Source organism: Passer montanus, unplaced genomic scaffold, assembly GCF_014805655.1.
Source record: "Passer montanus isolate IOZ18808 unplaced genomic scaffold, ASM1480565v1 scaffold19, whole genome shotgun sequence".
NCBI lineage: Eukaryota > Metazoa > Chordata > Aves > Passeriformes > Passeridae > Passer > Passer montanus.
In genome coordinates, this window is record NW_024366480.1 from 2,598,498 (window position 1) to 2,622,540 (window position 24,043).

At 37.6% G+C, this 24,043-nt stretch overlaps 1 protein-coding gene across 1 annotated transcript in view; it reads left to right on the forward strand.

The window, feature by feature from the left end:
* The window catches only part of CPQ (carboxypeptidase Q), a 147,246-nt gene that overhangs the window by 31,854 nt on the left and 91,349 nt on the right, over positions 1 to 24,043 (forward strand). The window contains exon 4 of the mRNA XM_039706368.1: positions 21,419 to 21,626. Coding sequence (XP_039562302.1) covers positions 21,419 to 21,626 — 208 coding nt within the window. The remainder of the gene's footprint in view (positions 1 to 21,418; positions 21,627 to 24,043) is intronic.

A 24,043-nucleotide genomic window follows, 5' to 3' on the forward strand; every position in this document is an offset into this window, starting at 1 on the left:
AACAGCCCTGCTGCCCCTGTAGTTGCTTGGTAGCAGTTTTATATGGTTGTTCTGGTTTCAGCTGGGTTAGAGTTTATTTTCTTCTTAGCAGCTGGTACAGTGCTCTGGTTTGGATTCAGCATGAGAATAACATCGGTAACACACTGATGTTTTGGTTGTTGCTAAGCAGTGCTTACCCTCAGTCAAGGATTTCCAGTGTCTCATGCTTGGTGAATGAGGAGCTGCACAAGAAGTTGGGAGGGAGCACAGCAAGAACAACTGACCTACACTGATTAAAGGGATATTCTATACCATAGGATGTCATGTTCAGTGTGAAAACTAGGGGGGGGGGAAGGAAGGAAGGGAGCTTGGCCAACCACTTACTGGGAACAGGCTGGGCATCAGTCAGAGGGTGGTGAGCAATTGGATTTTGCTTCACTTGTTCTTCTTGGATTTACTTATCTGCTGCTGTTAGGGGTTTTTTTTTTTGTAGTTAAAATTATTTTTTTTATTCTAATATTTCACTCTGATTTTTCCATACTGTTTAACTGTTCTTAATAGTCCTCAAACCATGATTTTTTGTATTTCTTTTTCTGAGTCTTCTTCCCATCACACTCAGGGAAATAACGAGTGAGCAGCTCCATGGTACTTAGTTGCCAGCTGGGGTTGCACCATGAAAATGCCCCCCATTCCCCTAAAGAAGTCAAAATTACATGCTAAAAATGCTTTCTGAAATATGAAGAAATTGAGTTCAGATATTATCCCAGCTAATACTAGTGTATTTCTTGGTGTCCAGCAGATGTGATATTTACAATGTATTTTATAATACTTGGAATTTTCTAATAAAGCTCCTAATAATGAACAGATAGTGGAATGTGTTTCAGAAACAGTTTTACCAAAAAAAACCAAAAGTAGGTTTAGCTGGTATTATCAAAGAATATTGCAATCTATAATGTGTTGATTTTCTGAAAACCAGAAGATGAGCTGTGTCCCTTCTGTAGTTATGGTGCTATGCAGAATTGTTCAGTTGAAAGTTACTGTATCTTCTGTTTGCTACAGTATTTATGGAAGTGCATTTAGTATGAAATGAAAATATTACAGGTGAGGAACAGAGGTGGAGACTGAAGGAACTGACATTACAGCTATTTGAAAACTGAATGGAAGTAGATGCCAAATGCATATTTATTTAGAAATATTGAATCATTAATTGATACTGGGAGCAGAAGTGTCATTCCCAAAAGTAATTTCAAATGTAGATGCTGCCATGAAGCATTTTTTAGTGGTGCACTTTCTGTACTCCCTTCATTTACCTTCAGTTAGGGTTTTGTTTATAATATGGAATGGACTGGTTAATGTATTTTTTCCTGTAATACAGAAGGTACTCAGGTCCAGTCCCTCCCTTTGGTTACTCAGTGATGACTAGATTTGTTTCTCTTATTTTAACAAGTAGGTAAGGATGGATTTTCTTATCTCCATGCATGCTCCTATGTTTTCTTCTAATCATCAGAGGAGTGTCTCCTTGTCTGTCCTAGCTGTGTGCTGTGCTGGATAGACTGTGTGCTGGATGTGGTGCTTCTTATCTGTCAGTGTCTGGGGCACTCTTTGTTCAAGCCACTTGCCTTTTTAATTGACTGGTGGGAAATACTGCCTTGCTGTAGGGAGTAGTGTGTTAGAAGGGTGAGAGATGAAGGGTAAAAAGCTAATAAAAGGTTTCTAAATGTTGTGAAATTAAATTTTGCATTCTTGCACTTTGTATGCTGCTGCATTGTAAACCAGAGCCCTTACTTCTTTGGCTTGTGTGTTTACATGTTCACTGGTAACATGAATAAATGATAATGGGAATGTGGAGTTTTCCAAAATATACTGGAAACATCTTAGAGGAAAGTATCCTCCTTTTCACACTGCACTATTCCATTTTCAGGTAAATGAAAGGTGTAATTTCACACTTTTTCCTAAACTATATCAAGTTTGGTGGATGGGTCTTTTTGTTTCATTTCTTTGTTTAAGGAGTTTTGTTTGTCTGTTTTTCAAATTTTTCAACCCCTTTTCAACAGGGGACTGCTTATTGTTATTTAGTTATTCTGTTTGCTGGAACAACGTAAGCCAACTTTGTGGTGTGATTTCTAGGTGATCTTGCAATATGAGTAATATTGATAGGTTAAAATGAGGTACTATCATTAATATCCTGGGCTTATTAGGGCTCATTATTAAAGCTTACTTGCAAGGTGGAATTGGTGAAATCACAACATGATTTAAATCACTGTTCTTTTGCTGGTAACTTGATGGCTGCTCCTTGTCCCAGAAATGGTAAGTGGCTGCCACACTGTCAAGGCAAAAAGTGTGAAGGGAATCTTTGACCCGGGGACAGTTTATTTTTCTTTAAGGTGTGGTAGTATAACTGTGGAGTAATGAAACACCCTGGGGACTCAAGCATCCCAATTCTTAATAAGAGCAGGAAGCGATGAATGTGATTATACTCAGGAAAGCTTATTGATGTGTTTGTACAAGGACTCACGACACTCACTGGTGACAAATATTTGCTGTTGAGTTTCAAGGAGTTGATTCATTCATTTTGAACAGCATTGCTAAGTGAATAGGAAATAAAATTAACAACCACATCTTCCTTGATCGATGAAGAGATGACAGTAGTTAAAGGTATTGCATGTTATGTGGTGGTTGTGTCTCGTGGCATTGTCTGCCTCTTGTGTTAAATGATTCTCTTGTATTTTTTTATTTCTCTTCTCTTTATTGATAGCATGTATGAGAAGATCACTGTAATTAATAGGTAATTGGTGTAAGGGACACTCTCCACTAGACGAAGTTGCTCAAAGCCACATCCAAACTGGCCTTGAGCACTGCCAGGGATGGGGCGTCCACAGCTTTTCTGGGCAACCTGTTTCAGTGCCTCAGCACCATCACAGTAAAGGATTTGTTCCTAATATCTAATCTAAACCTATTCTCTTAAAGTTCTTGCAGAAAAATCATGCTGTGAAATGCCAGTGTCCATAAAGGAGGCAGAGGAGTCCTGCAACTTTATTCTAATGAAGGGAGAGAGTCCACTAGGCTGTTCCCTCGTGGGGTCTCTCTTGAGGTTTTGGAAGACGCAGCCTCTTTTATCCTAAACTCCCACCATGTGTTGCCCTCTTCCTTTCCACACTGATGAGGTACTAGGAAGGCACAGCCTTCCCAAGCCACCTACCACATATTCCCCCAAAAACATGCATTGTCATTTTCCCCTAAAGTTGGGAAGGTTAGGATGTCTGGGTTTTTGCCCTTTTCCATCAGAAGTTCAGACCATCTGAGCTCTGCAGTAGATTTGTGTGAATTCATTTCTCCTATTACCCTAAAGTTGATTATCTAGGTTCTGCAACAAACTTGGTGGATGATTAATGATTTTCATAGAGACATTAAGACCCATTTCTCCTAAAGATCACCACAGCCATTCTAGTTGGCTCTTTCAGACCTAGTCATTCCTGAAGACATTAACATCCTATTTCTGCTATCATTAGTGAAGACCCCCATCCACCAAGTGAAGACATTAGCACCCATTTTTTTCTATCAGTTTGAAGCCATTACCCCTTGTTCTACCACTATAGACCCTTGTAAAAAGTTTCCCTCTATCTTTCTTGTAGGCTCCTTTTCACAGTAACAATTTTTTGAAGCACTGGCAATTTGGTGGTGAAATATTTAGGATATAGGATATTAGGCGTTAAGGGTAACAGAACTATTTTTAATGAACCTTCTCAAATAATATGTATGATTGTAGTAATTCAAGAGTATCTATAGTATTTGGCCTTTTGTAGAAATCTGGGTACTTTTTTTTTTTTCTGCTTTAATAACTTAACTGTGCTGAGATTAATAATACCCTTACTGTAGTGTAAAACAAACTGATGGGTGTTCCCAGTTCTTAGTGGATGCTTTTTACAGTGAAAATACTCAGCTTACAAAGTGTGGTTGAAGTTGAGCAGTAATCTGGATGACCAGTCCCATGCTACAACAGGCAGTGTTACTGAAGAAAGAGTGACAACAAAATTATTTTCTGCTACCACAGGCTTGCTTTTTCACAGCAGTTGTTCTGTTCATTAAATAATCAAAGGAAAAGAAGATAGGAAAAGTAAAGTGATCTGTAAGGCTTCTGAAATTATTTGACTGTAATAAGCTAGCCATAAGTCTTCAGGGTGTTTTGTTTCCTATCTGTACATTTTTGAAACATTTTGGAAATAAAAAGGTATTCTTTAGCTATTGGTCCAGTATTTATTCTGCAGTGTCTGTACTCTTATTAATCTAAAACTTTCGGTAAATCCTTCTGTTCTTCTAACCATAGATTAGATAATGTCATAACACTGTATCTTGTAATAACTCCTTTATAACTGTATCTTGTAATAACTCCTTTAAGGGCTCAAGAAAGAAGCAAAATTGAGTGCTTTTCTGAGAACTCAAAAAGGAAGATCCCAAGAATCCTCAGGATAAATGCCAAGAGTGCTATTATTACTTTTTTTTAGATACTGCAGAGTAATCTCTCCGATATGCAAGAAATTCAACAGGGAACATATTATAAGGCCAAAACAGACCAAGTAATACTTTGACACAATCTAGAGACTCTTAACAAGGACACGTATTTGGTCAAATTCTTTTCTTTTTGGAGTAAATTCAGCATCTTATATTTACCTGAAGTAAGTGTTTTCCTTCACTTTTTTTTTCCTTCAGTCTACAGGTGGGCAGGACACACCACCAGCTTGTGAAGCTCCAGTACCTCAAACAAAAAACTTTGTCTGGATGAAAGTTGAAGTCATTAATGGCATGGTGCAACTCAAGATTTATTACTGAGGTTGCATAGATGATCCATGTAATTACATATGGCGCAGGGCTAGTCATCATCTCATGGAATGTATGTGAATTTGAAAACCATTTCTTTTCCGTTGCATTTCCATTATCTCAATTTTCCCTTTCTGTAATCTCACTTCATTTATTTTCTCCTACCATGTATAGTCATGGATACCTTTTTGTATATAAATTGTTTTCCATTGTATTCCTTATGGCTTGTTAGACAGGTCATGCCTTTCTCAATCTTGCTGATGATGTGTGTGCATTAGTGGCATTTTTCAGCTCTCGGCTGCTTTCACAGGGACTTTTTGCCACATCACCTCTTCCAATGGTTGGTCTCCTGCCTTTGGTTCCAGACATGAGAATTGCTTGCTAAGGAGATAATCTTCCTTCCCCTAAAACTCCATGTCAAGAAAACTAAGGGCTTATTCACATCAGTATTGACAGATTCAGCTTCCTTTTCTTGCCCTGCTATGTTTTCTGAATTCTGGGGTGATACAGTACTTTTATTAGTATTTATTTTGCTTTTTGGTTGGCTTTTGTTTGGTGGGTTAGTTTAGTTTTTTGGTTTTGTTTTAATCACGAAGGATGCATCTGGCCCTTAAAATGAATGTTCTGTTTTTGAAACTGTATATTCCAACGATGTCCTGAGCCCTGAAGGCTCTTTTCCATCCTGTTCTGCCCTTCCTTCCACTATGAATACCAGTATACCAATTTTTTGCTGCCATCTTAGGAATCTTTCTTCTTGTGACCCATTCTGCTGTCCATAGAGGGGAAGCAGAGCCATGCTGAGTTGGCAGCATCTTCCCATTTCCCAAGCTTTGCACAGGCTTGGGTGTAAGAGCCTAAGTGAGAGATGCAGGACTCTGGGCGGCTCTTCCAAATGCAGTTTATTACATCCAAGCAGTCCAGGGTCATGGGTGACAGAGCCTGCTCCTAAGCTGTCAGCTGCAGCTGCAGGCACGCCTGGAGACCCTTAGTTTAGGTTACAAATGCATTATATACTTTTCTTTGCTGAGCATCTTAATACAGTAGAACCAATCTATACCTTAACTTTTATCTATAGCCTATTATAACTACTGTAATTACCATATTCATGTTACTATTCTCCAGTGACTAAAAGTTAGTACATTACAGTTTAAGCTAGAAATTGTTTTTCAGTTTTCTTGCAGTGGAAAATTCTGAGACTTTTTCTACTTGCAACATCTGCTGATTTGTTTGCCTATGCTATCTTTCTGCTTGGTAAAAGCATCCTCTTGAGGTGGGTTTATCCTTTGCTCTAAGTAATTAAAACCTCTTCTAACTAATATACCCTTTGTTTCCTTGGTTATCCAGTAAGACTGGCTCGGCAATTCTTTTCTTCTATATCAAAATGTGCTTTCATTTCTATTCCTTCTTCAGATTCTACATTCAAAAATGTTTCTACCAGGCATCCATATCTATGAGACTTTCTTGTCAAACATTCATCCTTCCCAACACTTGGGGAATGCACAAAGCCTAAGGGCAGCAGGAAGCAGTGTGATGGTTGTAGAGATATAACAGTAGTGATGTAGCATGACTGAAGAAATCAGGAAGTGCCATTGATTATTTGTGATCACTTTTCGCTTACTGAATTAGACTAGGAACAAGAACTGATCATAAGAAACATCTCAATGAGAGACTGTCCTAAAGTAATACCATGTGGCAATAGGATGCAGCAGTATTGTCTCCTGTTCTACTAAGGGAGCAGGAAGCAAGGATAAAACCCTTATTTGGGGTCTAACAAGAGAAAATAAGAGCAGCCTCTGTTTTATACGTGTTTGGGGAGCTCGTAGAAATATTCTAGTTATGTTTTATAGCACTGTGCATGTTGTTTTGCAGCCCTTAGAGATATGAATGGGTGGTGTGCTGTGGGGTTTGCTCTGCATTTAGAGGCTTTCCCTCCAGATGTCTGTAAATTTTGTTGACTGACAGTTTGTTAATTTTTACTTTGCTTCCTATGTTCCCTTCAGACCAACATGCCAGGCTGAATTCTGCAGTGCAGCCTTTCTGCTCACTTTTGGGCAAAGCCTAGCTGCCAAAAAGAGACTTAGAAGTCATTAGAAAAAATGCAGCCTATGTTTCAGGAAATTGTTGTATTATGCAGTGGGTTCTTGCTATTTTCACAGCAATTAGGAATCAAATTTCAGGTAACTTCATAAATAGTGAGAAATCTGTAGATGTTTCTTCTGTCCCAATCTCTCTTTGGCTTTTACCAAACTTTTTTCCGCTTTTTTGCTTTGAACTGCATAACTGGGTTTTGGTTGTTTTTTTGTTTCCAGTAGATGGGGCCTGATATGACATCTGCAATCTCTGTGTAATTTCATACGCCTGACATATTTGTTTTCTTACAAAGTCACTAAAATGGTGATGAGAGTAACAAGAGCTTTCTCTGCCTCCTCCAAATTTTGACTCCTCCTGTTCAGGAATTGTGAAGAATTTAATCCATTTACAAGCAGTATCCTGTAACTTGGTAGAGGTAAGGGCTAGTAAGTTTTTTTTTAGGTAGACTCTGTTCTCTAGAAAGATGCTCTGAGGATAACAGCTCTATTGAAATCCTGGCTGCCTCACCAATAACTTCCCAAGGCAAACCTTTAGCAATGTAGTATTAAATTTTTTTTTCCTTATCTTCTGGACTTTCCTAGCATTCCTGAGTAATACATTAAGTTGGGGGCTGCATGGCCACCCATATCACAGTTAACTCTGACTTGGAGTACCATGAGCACCCACTGATTAGGTTTGGCAGTATTCTGAAGTAATTAAGTTTTATTCCACCTTTGCATTACTGGTTCATGTATATAAAGATCTTCAGTGTATAAAACTTCCAAGTTTTTCCTTTCATGTACTGGGCTGTAAGGAGTTACAGCTGTGCTTGTTTTGGGTTGAGCACCAGGAACTTCGGCAATTTCCCATGATTTCCTGTTTCTCCCTAATCAGCTCCATCTTTCTTCAGTGTTGCCAACCTCTTCTGAGTCTGTATGGGTTGCGGTGCCTATGAAAACCTGTTAGTCAGTTCAGAACCCTCTGACATGATTATAATGTCTTGACCTATCAACTTCAGGTTTGTTTTAAAGTCCTCACAATATCTGGTTTTCTCGATTACACCAGCAAGCATCTCACTAGTCTGTGGTCACCTTATTTGTGGAGGACTGAAGGAAAACCTGACAATACAAGGGCAGAGACTACAGAGAGGTATCCAGCTAATACAGTGCCAGTGAATGTGTTTCTCAATCTGTGTATTTATTTTCAGTTGCTGATAAGATCTGAGGAGTATGTGGACTGTTATTTTGTTTCCCTGTAATTCTCTCTGTTCCTAAAGTGGAAGTGCAGTAACTGAGGTCTTTATCTGGAGTGTTCATATCCAGAGCACATGAGCATTTGGCCCTGGACAACTGGGAAAGTCCCAGAATGTTTGTGCCAGAATGCTACAGAATTTGGGTGTTTGCAGTGTCCTAGCCTAAGATTTATTTTTTTTTCATTAAAAAAAAGGGGGGGAGAAAAAGAGTAAAGCCTCTGTTTCTTTATGTATTCTAGGATTACTTCCAAGGTACACAGCACCTCACTTTTTAAATTTTAGTCCAGACAACTCTGAAATAGCTTGTACAGTGATCTATTATATAGATTCACCTGCCTATCCAATTCTGTTTTTTCATGTCTTTTTCCATAATTTTTGTGGTTTTATAGTTTCTATTTCCCACTGAGTATTGTTTCTACTTCCTGTATTACTCAAGATACTTCATCTGAATCTGTTTGGCATTATTCTTAATGATATTACTAAAATGTACCTACATATTGCAAAACCATTTCAGCTTATATATACTGAAGTTCTATTTAGGAAACATGTTGAATCTGCTCTAAAGCTCCTGAAGTACTCTACTACTCTTTTTAAGGTTTACTGCTGATTTCCAAAAGTGAGCATAGGTTTTTGCAGGGACTTGGCTGCATTTATATGCCTGTATACAACATAAAATTTTCATATATAGCTTCTTATTTATGTAAAACAAACAAGCAACTAAATATGGGTGCCAATTTTAAAATATATTTGATTGCTAGTCAACTGGTAACACAGTTAATCTCTCTGGTCAACACCCCAGGCATGCAGAGGATTTGGAAATGCTAATTCCTCATTTTGTTTTTTTGCCTTGTTTGCTTAAACATGTGATCAAATGTATATGGTTTATTCCAACATATTATGATTTCTCTTTACAGGAATGCTTGCACTGTTTTTCAGAGGGCAGGTGGCCTCTTTTTTCTGCTGTTTCTTCCACTTCCCACAGTCTTACTTATGGCTTGTCCATATGGTAGGGTATTTCTATGTTATTTCATTAGATGCCATCTTCTTATAGCATGGCCTCACCCTGCTGTTATCTTTACTACAGTGTATGTCAGACATTTAAGTATGATTAGCTAGACCTATTTGTATGATGAAACCCCTTGAAACAAATTTTGACTTGTGTTTTTAGGAGGTCAGAGCCAATTGTTCCACAGATGTTGTTTAGAATTGTTCCCTAGATGTAGGCTGGTGTTGATGGCCAACAGTAATAGTGGGTTCTTCCCTGTAGAAGCAATGTCTTGTGCCTCAGAAATGTAACCATTTCAATTACTTTAATGCTTTTCTCCAGATTTGTTTTCCCCTTCAAATCCAATCAGTCACCTGCATTTCTCTTATTGTGTCCATCTTGTTGCATCAAATGCTAATGCTTTTGTATTGCCTCCAGGGTACAGCTAAATGGTGAAAATCCTTCTCCATCTGGTTTATTAAATGAGAGGTGCCAGCTCCTGTCTCTGCTGTGCCAGTGATGCCAGCTTTGATTACTTGCCTGTTGTCCACTCCTTCAGGCATCTTATACTTTCTCTCTTTTTGTTTCTATATTTAGGATGATGGTACAAACTTAAAGCTCTAACTTTGTTCTCTTCCAACTTTGCTTTTTAAATCTGACTTTTGTTTGGTATCTATAGATTGTTTTCTTTAGCTGGTTAGGTGAGTAGCCTGTGACTGCTGCTAAACTGTTTTCACCTTGTCTTTATTTCCTGGTCACTATCCACAGTACTTCTGCCTTGGCTGTCTAATGTGACTACTGCAAATACCCTGTGAAACAGAGAGGGGTTGTCTTTTATCTGCTTCTGTTCATTGTTATTATTATTAAGCAGGATTAAGCTTTTACTGCACTTCATGGCTTTTTAATCCATTGTGAATATAAAAGAAGAACTTTTCTTCTAAGAATAAAGAACAGAAAGGAACCACATCATTTATGACATATTTTTCTTTGGATTTCTTCACATTAATTTGCTTGTGACTGTGAAGCACACAAAAACACCTCAACAAGAAATATTGAAACTACGTACTGTTTAGCTTTGAAAAATCCAGATTGATTCTAGACATTTGTGCACTGAAGAACAAAAGGATACTTTTGTCAGATGAAGGAGAGTAATCAAGTGAATCAATTAAGCCCAGGGGTTCTGAAGTTCCATTCATCACTCTGCCTTGTGCCCCTGTGGTATCTTGAGCAGGTCACAGTATTCTCTCTTTCCCTGTTTATAAGCAATATTAATATTTCTTGAATGTTAATTTAGGATAGCATTTGTACATTGTTTACTGTGAAGAGGAGAACAATAAAAGTCAACTCTTCTAAACTGTGTTTAAGTAGTCATTAGTAGATTCTGCAACAATTTGCACATGTCAAAACCAAGTAACTGTTGTATTACCACATAACAGTGGGTGACTACTGCTGATAAATAATCCATTATATAACCATGGGGGTTTTTATTACGTTGATTGTTGAATTCTGCTAGATTGAGATTCAGATCTGTGGGAAGGCTCTGGCAGGAGGTGAATGACAGAGAATACAGTTCTTTATGTAGAAATATTGTATTTTCAAATGTAAACATTTAAATAATTTGACTGTAATTCAAAGGATTTGAGTTCAATTCAGTATTAACTCACCAGGAGAGAGTTAAATCCTCTGAAAAAAGCATGAAGGAGCTGGAATTTCAAAAAAAGTAAAAGGCTTTCTCTTAGTAAAAGTTTCATATCCTCAAGGAAAACATGAACTTTAGAAATCAGGTTCTGGGATTCAAATGTGATTTTTGCCAAAAATCTGAGTTTTGGAAAGAGTGAATTCCCAGGAGAGATGTAAGGAGGTTTTAGTTGTTCTTCTGTAATCTGTGTGTTGCATGCAGCTCTTCAGGAAGCAGTTTGTGATCTGTCTTTGAGGACAGTTTTTGTCTCCTGCTGAGTATCTCTATCTGCAGTCTCTATAGAAGGAAAGAAAAATTTTCAGGGCTCCCAGTCTGGGGTTTTGAGAAGGTTGCAGTTGCTGTGAAGGGACCGGGCAATTTGAGTACCTGCTCTGTATCTCCATAAGGGACATTAAGAGCCGTGTACATTTGTGCTCAAACTTGAAGACCTTGAGACGGGACCCAGCACTGTCCACATGCAGCCAGAATCCATCTGAAAGACCATCCAAGGCAGTTACTCCACAAAACGATGGGAATTTTTTACCCCCTCTTCTTTTACTTAGTCTATAATGCTGACACTCTAGGAAAACAGAAATGGTGTGCTGCAGTGTCTGAGAGAATGCTACCACTTCAGTCTTGCCAGAAATGCAACGTGAATAGACAGACCCATGAGAAAACTTTAGCAGAGCTACTTGGAATAACAAGTGCAGCTGCAGCTTATGTTTTTAGAAGTGTAACTGTTTTTCAGTGTCTAAAATTAGGTTTCAGTCATGCAAATCTTTGTACTTCTGAGTGACAATCAGTGATGGATTCCTTTACCCCTTCCCATATAGAGTGGTATTTTTTATTCCTTCACTATTTTGATTTTACTTAATGGGCTGGCTTAACAGTTAGTGAAAGGATACCAGAATCCAGGCAATTGCAATAAGATGACAAGGAATTGGAAAATACCATTGGAAAGCATTGGACTTGTAGGTGATGTTTGTCCATGGAAGTTTCCTGAGAAAGGAAAAGATAATTCCATTTAGTCCTCTAGGATCTCCCACATAAGGTATCTGAAGCTGTAGTTTTGTTTAGTTTTAGTCCAAATATGTTTGGGGCAGAAATTTTAGCCACAAATTCACTATTAGTTCTACCTCCACCTGAGTTTTTCAGGCCATTACAAAAGTTAACAGGGTGCAGAGCGTGTGAGCTGGACAGTCTGTCATGGTTTCATAAGGATGGTCCTAGACACGTCTGTTTCCACCAAATGTTTCACAAGTCATGAACTTCCAAGGAGTTGTTTTAGCACCATTTTTGCTGCAAAGCTGCTAAACAGTTTCATAGTTCTGGCAGCAAGAAGTGCTACCCTGTGATTTGCAGTGTGTCCTTGGTCACATCAACCATCAGCTGTTCATTGCAGGTGAAGAGTTCTGTGGTTAGATCAGCAATCAAGCACTGTCCTTAAAACTCCTTAAAACAGGAGTTTTGTTAATAGTGGTATTAATCAATATATGGGCTACATCACAAGATTCACCTGCAGGCCAGTGAAACTTTAGCTTCACATGAATGAAATTATTAAAAGCCCACTGAGAGCTGGGTGTCCAAGGCTTTGCAAACTGCAGGTGATCTTTGGGCTGCACTTACAGAACAATTGCTTTAAACCATTTCATAAATAGTTATGAATTGCACACATTTGGATTTGTTCTGTAGAACTTGGTATCTGTTTTTAGACAAGTTAGATTTGAAACAAGTACAATTTCCAGTGAATAGTTTAAGTAACTCCACTACACAGAAGTGTAGTATAGAGTATTTTAGAGGAAGAAATTTTAGCTTGACTGGTAGCTGCAAGGTAATTCAGCCTGCATATATTACCTTGTAAAACACAGTTCTGCTTCTAAAAATTATATTATGCTCTTCTTTCAAAGTAGGTAGATTTTTTTCAAGATTTTCTATTTTTATTATTCATAAAGTTATATACATGGTCTCAGTGATAACAATCATTCACAATCGGGAAGATAATTTTCTTGCACAGTGTACTTTGTGGGGTGGGGGAATAATAACTACTTAGTACCTGAACATTGGGAAGAAAATTCCCACTTTTTATTCCGTTACTGTCTTGCAGTGTTGCACTGTGATCTTCAGTGTTTTCCTCTATTGAGCCCTAAGGCTGTGGGCTGTACACAGGGCTGAGTGCAGGTGCCTTGCTGCATGCCTCTCCTCAGGGAGGCTCCCTGAACACCAGGGAGACCCTGGACACATGGGTGAGGAGGAAGTGGGGAAGCCTCTTCTCCTGGAAGTGGCAATCCTCTTCTCCAGGGGTGGACTTGGAGAGCTCTGGCCTTCTCACAGTTGTCACTTTTCAGGTAGTCTGGAATCTCATCATGTCCCTAAACCCGTGTGACCTTAACGATTCATCTGATCTGACTGGCTGTGTGCCTGTATCTCTTGGTTCCAGTCCAAAATCATTTGCAAGTTTTAATTTATGTACAGGCTGTAAAAGTGATGATCGTTATTGTACCAGCCTCCAGCCTGCTACCTTTTTTACAATAACATTTTCCTGAGCGATGTGGATCAACTAATGAAAATGAGAGAAAATTATATTGTTCCAGATAGTCTCTCTTCCAGCACAGACTCTCATAGGCACACTTTATTAGATATTAAAGAAGCCCATAAATTGCAGGAATGGAATTCTCTCCCATTCAGAAGATGATGAAGCAATTGCTGTATCTCTAGGATTAAATGGGGAGAGAAAAAACCACCAAACATTACACAAAACAGTATGACTATATGGTGTATGCTGCAGAGCACAACAAACTTGATAGCAAAAGAAACTAGTGAGAAAATGTTGCATTTTGTCAGCAATTTCTCTTTTCCTTTTGAGGAAGGAAACTGACTTCAATTCTCAATACTGAAATACTTTCTCAGAAAACCCCTACTTTAATCTCCTTGTGAAAACTGCTGTGTGCCAGGTGTTCTTCCTGCATGCTCCCAAAGAAACCTGTAGTATGGCAAGATCCGCAAAACTTATTCATTCTCTCAGCCATGGTTTGTACTGGATTTTGTTGGGTTTTTTTTTAAGCCTGACACTCTTTTTTTTTTTTTTTCCCCAAACACAACTAATTGCCAGGAAAGGAGCTGTTAAGAGGAAATGTTCCTACTGGGACAATTTTTGTATCATCTGACATAGATTATGAAGCTTATAGAAGAATCTTCCACTGTCAAAAAATACAGCTAGGGAAAAAACACTCATGCACGGCAGGACATTTTGTGGGGCTGCTCAATATTTAGTTGCAGTTCACTGGAGTTAAAATACTATAGTGAACTTTAAAAATGCATTCTATTCCTGAAAAGAACTTTTCTGCTTTCAGTGTTCAGGTTCAAAGATGAAAAATTCAGGGTGTCTGTAAGTTTGAAGTGACAGGCAAGACTTTCCTAAATTTTGGAAATAAAAATATAGCATTTATTGGAGAACCAGTTTATCAAATAAGTATAATACACTATTAGATAACATTTTATCACTTAGGCATTTATAGTGCATTTTACATTGCATAAGTGGAACTGTGTAATGTGTGAACTAGATAACAGGCAAATGTAATGATAAGGTGTAGTTAAAGCAGTCCCTTTCAAGTGACACTACTAAAATTTCTCAGCTGAGAGACAAAAAAAGCGGTACAACCTCTGTGTTATTTTTACTAACATATTTTTTATTCTCTTTTTTTATTTGAATGGTAAAAGTATTGGATTATTTAACAGACCATCAAAACGGTTTTTAGTATTCTATAGTAATTAGAAGTGTGGGAGTGAAAGAAACGTTTATGTAGTGAAGATTTTTCAGAGTTTCAGTTTTCTTCAGAAGATATTGTGGCTCACCTGGACAAGTGTCTTGCAGTGGCTTTTTTTTGTGCATTCCCTGAAATTGAATCCAGCCTGTCCCTTCACTTTCTTTTCATATCCAGTTAGGTTTTAAAGTCATCTCCCCTGTTGTCCCACCCCCTCCTTTTGTGGTTAATGGAAGTGTTTCAGTGGAAAAACTTGTACTCACAAACAGAAGAAAAGATAACTATTTTCTTCTTTTTTACTTTTGGGATTTAATTTCATGCTATCTGAGATGATAATAACTATGTTATTCTACTGTGAGTTTTTTAAAGTCCTCCTCTTTAGTCCATCCACATAGTTGCCTTTGGTACTAAGATGCTTTGTCTCCTGCTGACTTGAGAAACATGTTTACTCTGTCACTGCCTTATGGTTTTTTCCTTGACTACCTTTATCCTGTTGATACTCATCTTATTTTTCACACTTTAAAAGTGTATCTCTATGAGCCTTTGTTTGCATTTCCACAGCTTGTTGAAGGGAGACGTTCCTAAATGCGTATGAGTTTAAGATTGGTTTTTATGGAGGACAGTGTCCAAAGAACGCTCTGAATGGTGGGTTGCTGAGAGAAGGAAGGAAAGAAGAAAAGCACCATCTCTATACTGTTCTGTGAATCTGAGACTTTCTTCTGCCTCCTTTCAGACCTTGCTCCTCTCTGTTTACCTCAGGGGTCAGCTCAATAAAAGGGAGAAGTTTTATGGTGGTAAGACAAATATCCTCTATCCCTACCCTTTTCCTTCAGCTGAGTGTTGGCTGCGTGTTACCCTTTACCATGACCACCCTTTGAAGGGAGGCGGGAGCTCCCTGTGCTGCCCCGTGATGTATTCATTAAGTGCCAGGGCTGACTCGTGTTTCTGGTGTGTATGTGCCTGTGTGTGGGAGAGCTTGACCCTCTCTGCTACTCCCTATCTCTAATCAATCAGAGACTTGGAAGGACTGATACAGTACCCTGAAAGCTGTAATGTCTCTTCACACCTATTTGTGCTTGATAATTTTGATATAAAAGGTAATTATAACAATGAAAAACATCATTAAACAGAGATGGTATGGAGAACAGGCCAGTATTCTAGTTCTTACATTGCTTTTGTAGTGCTAGGCTTGTGATGCTTCTTTGCCTGATTTGCTGCTTTCCAAATAAAGAAAATGAGGGGGGGTTGTTGTTTTGAGTTTTGATTTCTTTTTTGTTTGTTTGTTTGGATTTATTTATATCCTTCTTGTAGGTGTAAAATATAACATCTGTTCTCAGTGAGGTTTTTTTTAATTTGTTCTCTGTGCACATTGGTCCCTGGTGATTGAGGGGGTCATTGAAGATATAAATAAGACTTGTGCTCAAGGCTGAGAAGCTAGGAATTAAAAAAGAAAAAAAGTACAAACAAAGCCTTTGGAGGCAGAATCCTTTCAGCTGCTGGCAATTCTGGTTGCCAGTGGTGTTCACTCCAGGAGCCTGCTCCTAATGTACCTAGTGTAGCACGCAGCAGGCAGCTGCATTCTCACAAGGCAGGGATGTAAACACAGAAGGACAGAGCTTGGTGATCTGTACTGAGCAGAAGGAGGCCAAACAGGTGTATGACTTAAATAGTTCCCTCAAGATGTCAGCTGCTGGAGAGTCATCCTCCTGTCTGTAAGACCCAACAAGTTTCTTTTTCAGTTGAAGAGCAGCTGATGCAAACTTTCATTTTCTACAGATTCTTGGAAAGCTGTTCTACTTTCCCAGCAGTTGGATAGTCCCAGGGTAGAACGCATCGAACTTCATTTGATCATTTTACTATTCATGGTTGTTTTCTGCTTTTTGTTTGGCAAACCATATCTAATCCATGTTATTTTTAAAAGATTCTGTACTTACTGGGAAATTCTCTTTGTGCTTGTTACTTGTTACTATTGTTACTGAATATTGTAGTGAAATACAAACATGTATGTGTAAGTTACATTCTGTAACCTAGGACATATGTAATTATGGTAAAGCTACTATGCTTGTTTGGTAAAGGCTAATTTTATTGAGTGCCCAGTAGTCACTAAATGCAGTTTTCTAAATGTCAATTTAATTGGAGTCAATGTGGTAACAGAATAATGCTGTGTTCTTCAAAGGGAACTTTCCTTGGTAAGGCTGGTAGCTTCTGGAGCCTTTCTTACACTCCATTACACTCCGTTACACTCTGTTATTTATTTATGCTATTTAATTCCATATTTGCATAGTATTTTTACTCTGCAGTTTCTTAAAATTTTCTGTGCATATTTCTGTTTGGTTTTGAATTTGACAGTCTTGATATCTTTTCAACTTACTGTGAACCAACAAATCAAATCCCACCAAGACCCACCAATATAAGAAGCAAACAAAGCAAGTGAGTCTTGGGACAAATGATGACAGAAACACAAAATTAGGCCGAATTTATTTCTTTTATGTTTTGCCAAGTGGTTGTAAATGGGGAATAGTCTTGATTTTATTTTTATAGGCCTAATTCTTCTGAAAAGATTAACAATACTTTCGACGTTTTGACTATTTGCAATTACTGTTGGCCTCTCTATTCAGATATTGGTGAGAATCTTGGAAGAACATGCACAGTTGGAGGGCACACAAGGGCAACTTTTGTTTTGTAAGGAGTTTGTGGTGCTGGAAAAGGGGATTTACTTGTGTGGAGTACAGGCTGTGCCATGCTGCTCATGATGCAGAGGAAGTTACAGGAGTGAGGCACTCATGAATAGCTACTCTCTGTAGATAAGTGTGAGAGCAAGATGTGTCATTTTCCTCCTGTTTTGCTGCAGTATGTTCCATCACCCCCTTTAAAGTGAAAAGCTTTGTATGTGATGAGGGGATTTTCTGTGCTATGTAGAATAGAAAAGTGAAAAAACAAAAGCTAAGTGTGTGGAAAATGTGAGCCTCTTAAAAGTTAAGGCTGTGATCTTGCTGTGGATATAGCTAGTGATTAATGTAGTCATGGCTCTACTCAGGAATGTATTTTATGATTTAAGTCAATATTAACTAGCTGATCTGATATGAATTTTTAGTTTACATTTGGATCATACAGTGAATTTTACATGGGTCCTGTAGAAAATAGGTGGTCACATATGTAATTAGTCTTGCAATGTGTTTGTCTGAAAGAGCAAACTTGGACAACACTGGCAATACTTAGACAACATTTTTTTTGTATTTCCCAACTCTAGATTGCTCTTCTAAGTTAATGTGAAGAATGGTGCACTGAGGGTATGTGCATACACATTATGGTTGAAATAAATCTTTCTAAGCTTTTGTATAATCAAGTTTTGATTGGTTGGGGTTTTTTTTCCTTTTAGCCATGTTAGAGTTCTTATAATGTGATGCTTACTTCTCCCCTTAGGAGATTGCTATCATTTTCCAAGGCTTCAACTTGAGATCTGTTTTCTATCAGAGCATCCAGTTTAGCTTGAAGCACTGGTTCTTACACAGTTTACTTTTCCTTGGGCATTTTAGCTTGTCTTAGAGATAAGGGTTGGAAGTGCAGGGACAAAGTAATGGAGCATGCGATGTCGGCTACCGCAGTAAGAAGAGTTAAAACTGACCTGACACCAGCAGCACATCTTTTCAGCCACATTTTTTAGTTTCTCCACATTTGATTATTTTACTCAGAAGAGAAGCTAACTAGCTGCTTTTTGAATTTTTTATTCTTCCTTTACAGTTTTGTGTAAGGTACCAGCTACATCTGTTTCTTACTAGCCATTTGACATGTACTTTTAACAGAGAAAATGTGGGGGTTTTTTTGAGCCTTTTTCTCTGCTTTTATTCATACCATGACTCTTCTCTTGAATACTTTCCAAGATGTGAAATCTAGGGGTTTATCAAAAGCAAAACTCAACCACTTTATTTATCTGAATTCTGTCAGCTGTTGAACAAGAATGTCAGGAACAAATGACTGTGAATTTGTAGTAACATTAATATGCTTTCAATTAATAGTTCAAATATGGATGTGAGGTGATTCAGTAGATCTAAAATCAAAACAGATATTTGTGTTAAGTAAATAAAAATAATGGGAGAACTGCTTACCATCTCCTCTGAACACCAAATTATGGTATTGAACTGGGATATCATATATTAAATAGCCTAACTACCCTTGAAGTTTTGCAGAATTAGTTTAGGGTTAGAATTAATTTAGGTTTTTCAGAGAGTGTGTGTTTGAAGCAGATGTTAATGTCGCTCCCAGGTGTTATTGGGAAATGCCAGAGGTGCACCTTGCTTTTCTGTAGGTACCAATGTTTTTAAGTTGAATGCTGATTCTGAGTCAGGGTTATTTGTGATCTCTGTAGCTGGTGTTATGTGATGCTTTCCTTTCATTTCCTTTTCAAGGTGCAAGGAATGTAAATGCAAGAGAGTTTAATTTTTTTTTTTAATAAGATCCTTCTTTTTTTGAAATAATAGTCCCAAAATAATGTTTGTTTGGACTCAATGAAAAAAAAAACCTTTATGTCATCCCCCCTGCTTCCCCTCCCCCCCCCAAAAAAAAATTTCTCCTGATTTTCCCAAACTACATCCTGTTTGCCCTGTTTTGAGCCAAACTCAAGAATGTTTCTCTCCATCTGTTACACAGAGTCAGCTAGTAATTTCTATTTTGTTAGTTCTTGCTCAGGTCTTGCCATATGGTCAGTAGCCTTTCCAGTTGGTTATCTCTACATAAAAGGCACTTAATTTGCTTTGCTTAGATTTTTTTTTAATGTATTCTTTGGCACTTTATTAAGCAATTTATTATGTAGATGATATACTTAAAACATGGCATGTTTTGCATGCATGTAGACTTTAATCAGGTGCATCCCAGGATGCTTAGTGTCTGCCACAAATGTTTTCTATGTGGGTTCATCTTGCAGCATTAGGAATCTACAGTACTGTGGTATTGCTTTGTGTCTTTGTACCGGTCATGCTTAGGCTCCATTTCCCTTTTTGTAGAAATAATTTGGGCACTCATCCATTCCTGTCAGATCCTGGTATCATCTGAGCTGTTGCTGGATCTGCCTGCCTGTACCAATATGGCTTAATTTGGGTAATAGGGTTTACCTTTGTAATCTTGGCAGAGTGGTAGTTTGAGCATACAAATGACACTTCTGGGTAACTTCAAGGTTTATTTTTTGGGCTAGCTGGGTAAATTTTGTACCTGCAAATGTTCTTTGACTTGAGGTGTGTAAGCATGTATGGATCACAGTGAATTCTCAGCAGCCTTATCTGCAATTGTGATGGAACATCAGGATGGAGCATATGCAATAAATGTGCTTGCTGCTTAAACTGGAGAAACATACAGTTTTGGGGATTTCTTTTGTTGAGCATCTGAGAAATAACAAGGACCTTGAAATCTGTGATAAAACTTGAATTACTGCAATATTCAGCATATACACCATGTTAGTACTAAGATATAAACTTGCCAGTAGACACAGGCAAGAACATTCACTTAAAATTACCAGAAACAAACAGCTTCTGCTCAGTTGTTGAGTGTAGGGTTTGGGGATTTTAAACGTTAGTACATGAAACTGTCATCTCTCTTTTTCTTTTTTTTTTTTTTAGTCTGTTTATTTTATATTGTTTGGAAAGTCTTTTGGTTAACATTCTGGATTTATCCCCAAACACTCAAAGAAATATTAAACATATGCAGCAAGTTATCGCAGTTTAAAAGTGGGGATGAGGGGTGCCTTTTTTTTCCTGACAAAGAGAAAGAAGAAAGAAAAAAAAGGGTCTGAAGTTATAAGTCTACATGGTTTTATCCCACTCAGGGATATTACATGGCACAGGAAATGCCGAGTTTCAGGTTAAATGTTATTTCAAAGGTGAGCCATGGGTCACCTGATCTGCAAAGCTGATGGGAAGAGACACTGGCCTTTGATTGAGGTTCAGCTGTAAACAACCGGGAGCAATAATTTCCTGAACTGTTGTCACTTAATAGACAGAACTCTGAAGAAGCTCCTGTAAGACCTTTGTAACTAGTTTTTAGTATTTCCATGTGAAATAAATATTTATGCATATCTACTCTGCAGGTTATGTTATTGATTACAATATGACTTGTTATTGTTGAGAAGGGATTATTCTTCTCAATAAATAGAACTGAATAATCTCTCCCATTTTACTTAATCAATAATCTTACAAAGTACATTTCTCCTTTCCTACTTAACATACCTCCTCCAGAAACTGAATAGGGTTTTTTTTCCATTTTAGATGACTTAAATTGCAAAAATAATGCAATTTAATTTTTTTATTGTTTGTTTAAATGTATAAAAAAGTGTGTCTGCTGCTCTGAGAAGGCTCACAGGTGAAGATTTTCATGCATTGTGCATGGTTCTGGGCAACTGGTTTTGGGTGGCCCCCTCAAGCAGGGAGGTTGGTCCAGATGATCTCCAGAGGTTCCTGCCAACCTCATCTGTTCTGCAAATATGTTATTTGGAAAATAGCATTAAAATTTAATAGTGAATTTTAATTTCATTACTTGCTACAGGAAAAAAAATGCCGTTATGGTAACCTGTTCATTTAGACTTTTCATTGCTTTTCTTTCTGGTAAAGCAGTGAATGGAGTGTGGTATCAAAGCATGGCAATGACCTAAATAGAGCTGACAATGAATAGAATTCTATACACATTAAATAGTAACAGTCAGATATTCTGATTAGTGTAAAAATGCTTGATGTATTTTGTCAAAAAGTTTATTAAAAATTGTAGCTATGTCCCTTTTGAGAGTATGGCAGGGATGGTCATGATGGTCATTCTTTTTAATAATTCTGCAGTAATGCTAAAAAAATTACAGAGCAAAGTTGTTAACACTGTGTTTTGTTGGGTTTTTTTAACAGTCCACATACTGGGGAGCAGAGTTACCAGCCTGGTGTACCCCAAATTCCCACTGCCTGCATCACTGTGGAAGATGCTGAAATGATGTCACGAATGTCTCTCCGCGGCACTAAGATTGTTGTGCACCTGAGGATGGGAGCTAAGACTTATCCAGACTCTCTGTCCTTCAACACTGTGGCAGAGATAGTTGGAAGCAAGTACCCAGAGCAGGTGGGTGAAAATATACAAAAAATGCCTCATTTTTTCTTTAACAATATGGAAGAAACAATCAAAAAAACAAACTGGCCCTTTTGAAGAAATCCCTAAAACAAGTATCTTTTATTCACACTTTTCTATATTTTTCATTCATGAATATATTCATGCTTTTCTATATTTTAGACATCTTAGCTTTTTAGTCTTTTCCAGGTAACAGGTTTCATAGCTATGTTTAGCAGGTATGTGTGGTTGGAATAAATTGTCTGCACCACAAATTCTATTTCAATATTACGTAATTCTACATTGTTGACTTCCATTTGTAAGACTTTTTCTTGCTTTCTCTTTTCTTTCAACCTCTTAGCTAAATATCATACAAATCAAACTCTTGCTGCTGAAGGACTTGTGCCTGGTATAAGGCCTTCTGTGTCAGCTTAAAACATGGAATTACTTTTCTGGCAGTATGTTTTATTGTGGACATGTTGATGATACCTCAGTTACAGCAGCACTAGAAATTGCTGCTAGAGTACCTACTGAGCCACAATGCTTTTTTAAACACTGTACTTTTATGGCTTCAATGGGCAAGAAGAATGACTATCTCTGACCTTTAAACCAGGCAAGCGATTTTAACTGTTTAAGAGATCTTATCTTTTCTGAGATGACAGTTCAGTAGCTCTGGCTTGTGGTGTTAGAGATCCTCAATGTTAGCATGAGTGTCCAGTTTCAGCAGCTTGATTACTGGGCAGGGAAAGAGTAACTACCCTGATGGTTGATTGGTTTACATAAGATCACCTGTGTGTCTAGTTTCATGAAACATATATTTACCAATTTAAGTGTTCCAACTTTCTAATTAGGGTGCATTTAATTTAATTTTATGTCAGCTGCATTTTTAACAATGCTTCTAACCAGTTAATTGACTATCTTTCCTGAATTATGTTTGATGTATTTCAAAATTTGACATTTCAATTCAGGTTATGAAGTGTTCAAATGTAGACTTCAAAGATATGTTAAGGTGCTTGCCTGGACTTGATTTTCTCTTTGCTGTCCTGCTCTGTTTCTTTAAGTAATGAAGTGGATTGAGATCTCTCCACTACTTCCATTGACAAGCTCATTTTTCTTAAACACTGGGTAAAGGCTTATTTACAAGCCCCCTGCTGATGATAATGCGACTGGTAGTGGGCACACATTGAAAATGTAACCAAGAAACAGAAAAATAAAACAAGTGAATGTTTAGGTTTTTTAGTATTCAGTTTCTGTTGGAGCCTTAATGGGTTCTTCTCCATGCTCATTCCATTGTGTTACTCTGGTAAAAATGGGAACCATCTCGCTATTTAGGCAATAAAATACATTGCAGATCCAAATTTTTACTGTGCCCTCTATGCTAAAGTGTTTCAAAATGCAGTACAAATCCTGGGGAACAGAAAGGTGCCATTTCCATGGGCCAACATTTCAGTTTAAGTTTTGAATTGAAAAAACCCAAACCTGGATCTCAGCTCTGGGTGTGAAATCAACAGTAGGTGGTATTGCTCTTAAAAAAGGTCTAAAGCTTTAAAATTAGGTTGAAACCTGTGAAAAATAGCTGGTCATAGGTATTAGAGCAAATTATAACTTAAACCCCTGCAACCCCCCTAGTTGAAAATGAGGGTTGCTGTAGGACACTGAAGAAAGTGTGTGAAGTCTGGTGAAAAGTGATTCAGCTCAAGATGTAACTACACATTTAGGTATACTTGTGTTCATCTATAGATGATGATCTATAGACCAGAATTTAATATACTGCTTGATTTATCAATAATTCATTGACTCCTTCCATGAGATTTTAACATGTTTATTAAAAATAATCCATGAACTGAAATAATATGTCTGACAAGTTTATGGTACAAACAATATATATTATTATTAAGATATGTTAAAGGAGAATTTTTTTTTGATACCTCTTTGGAGTTTTTGGAGGGGTTCTTTTTTGTTTTACTATGGGGTTTTTTTGGTTTTTTTGTTTGTTTGTTTTTTAAATTTGACCACTTTTTTAGCATATCCAGTTCCGTTCCTCCTTTTTCAATCATTTTTCCAAGTGTTTTATGTGGATTCTTGCATATAGCAATCGTGGATTGGGCGATAAAACTAGAAAAAAAATGTTAAGGAAAACAGGAAAATAGTAGTTGATATGTTTTTTGATATATTTTCCTAAAAGTTTCCTGTATTTTAGACTTAGTGTTCTGAAAGTCATTGCTGCTGCAAGAAATGTTGAAATCAAAATGGATACTCAGAATTGTTTGAGTTGCAAACCTTATTTTAAGCACTTATGCTTAACTTCAACACATTTGCATTTCCAAGTAACCTAAAGCAGGAAAAGAAATGTTATTAGTGCTTTGTGAAGCATCAAGCTCTCAGGGGTGTGTTCATCTTCAAGGGCAATGATGTGACATGAGCGCACATGT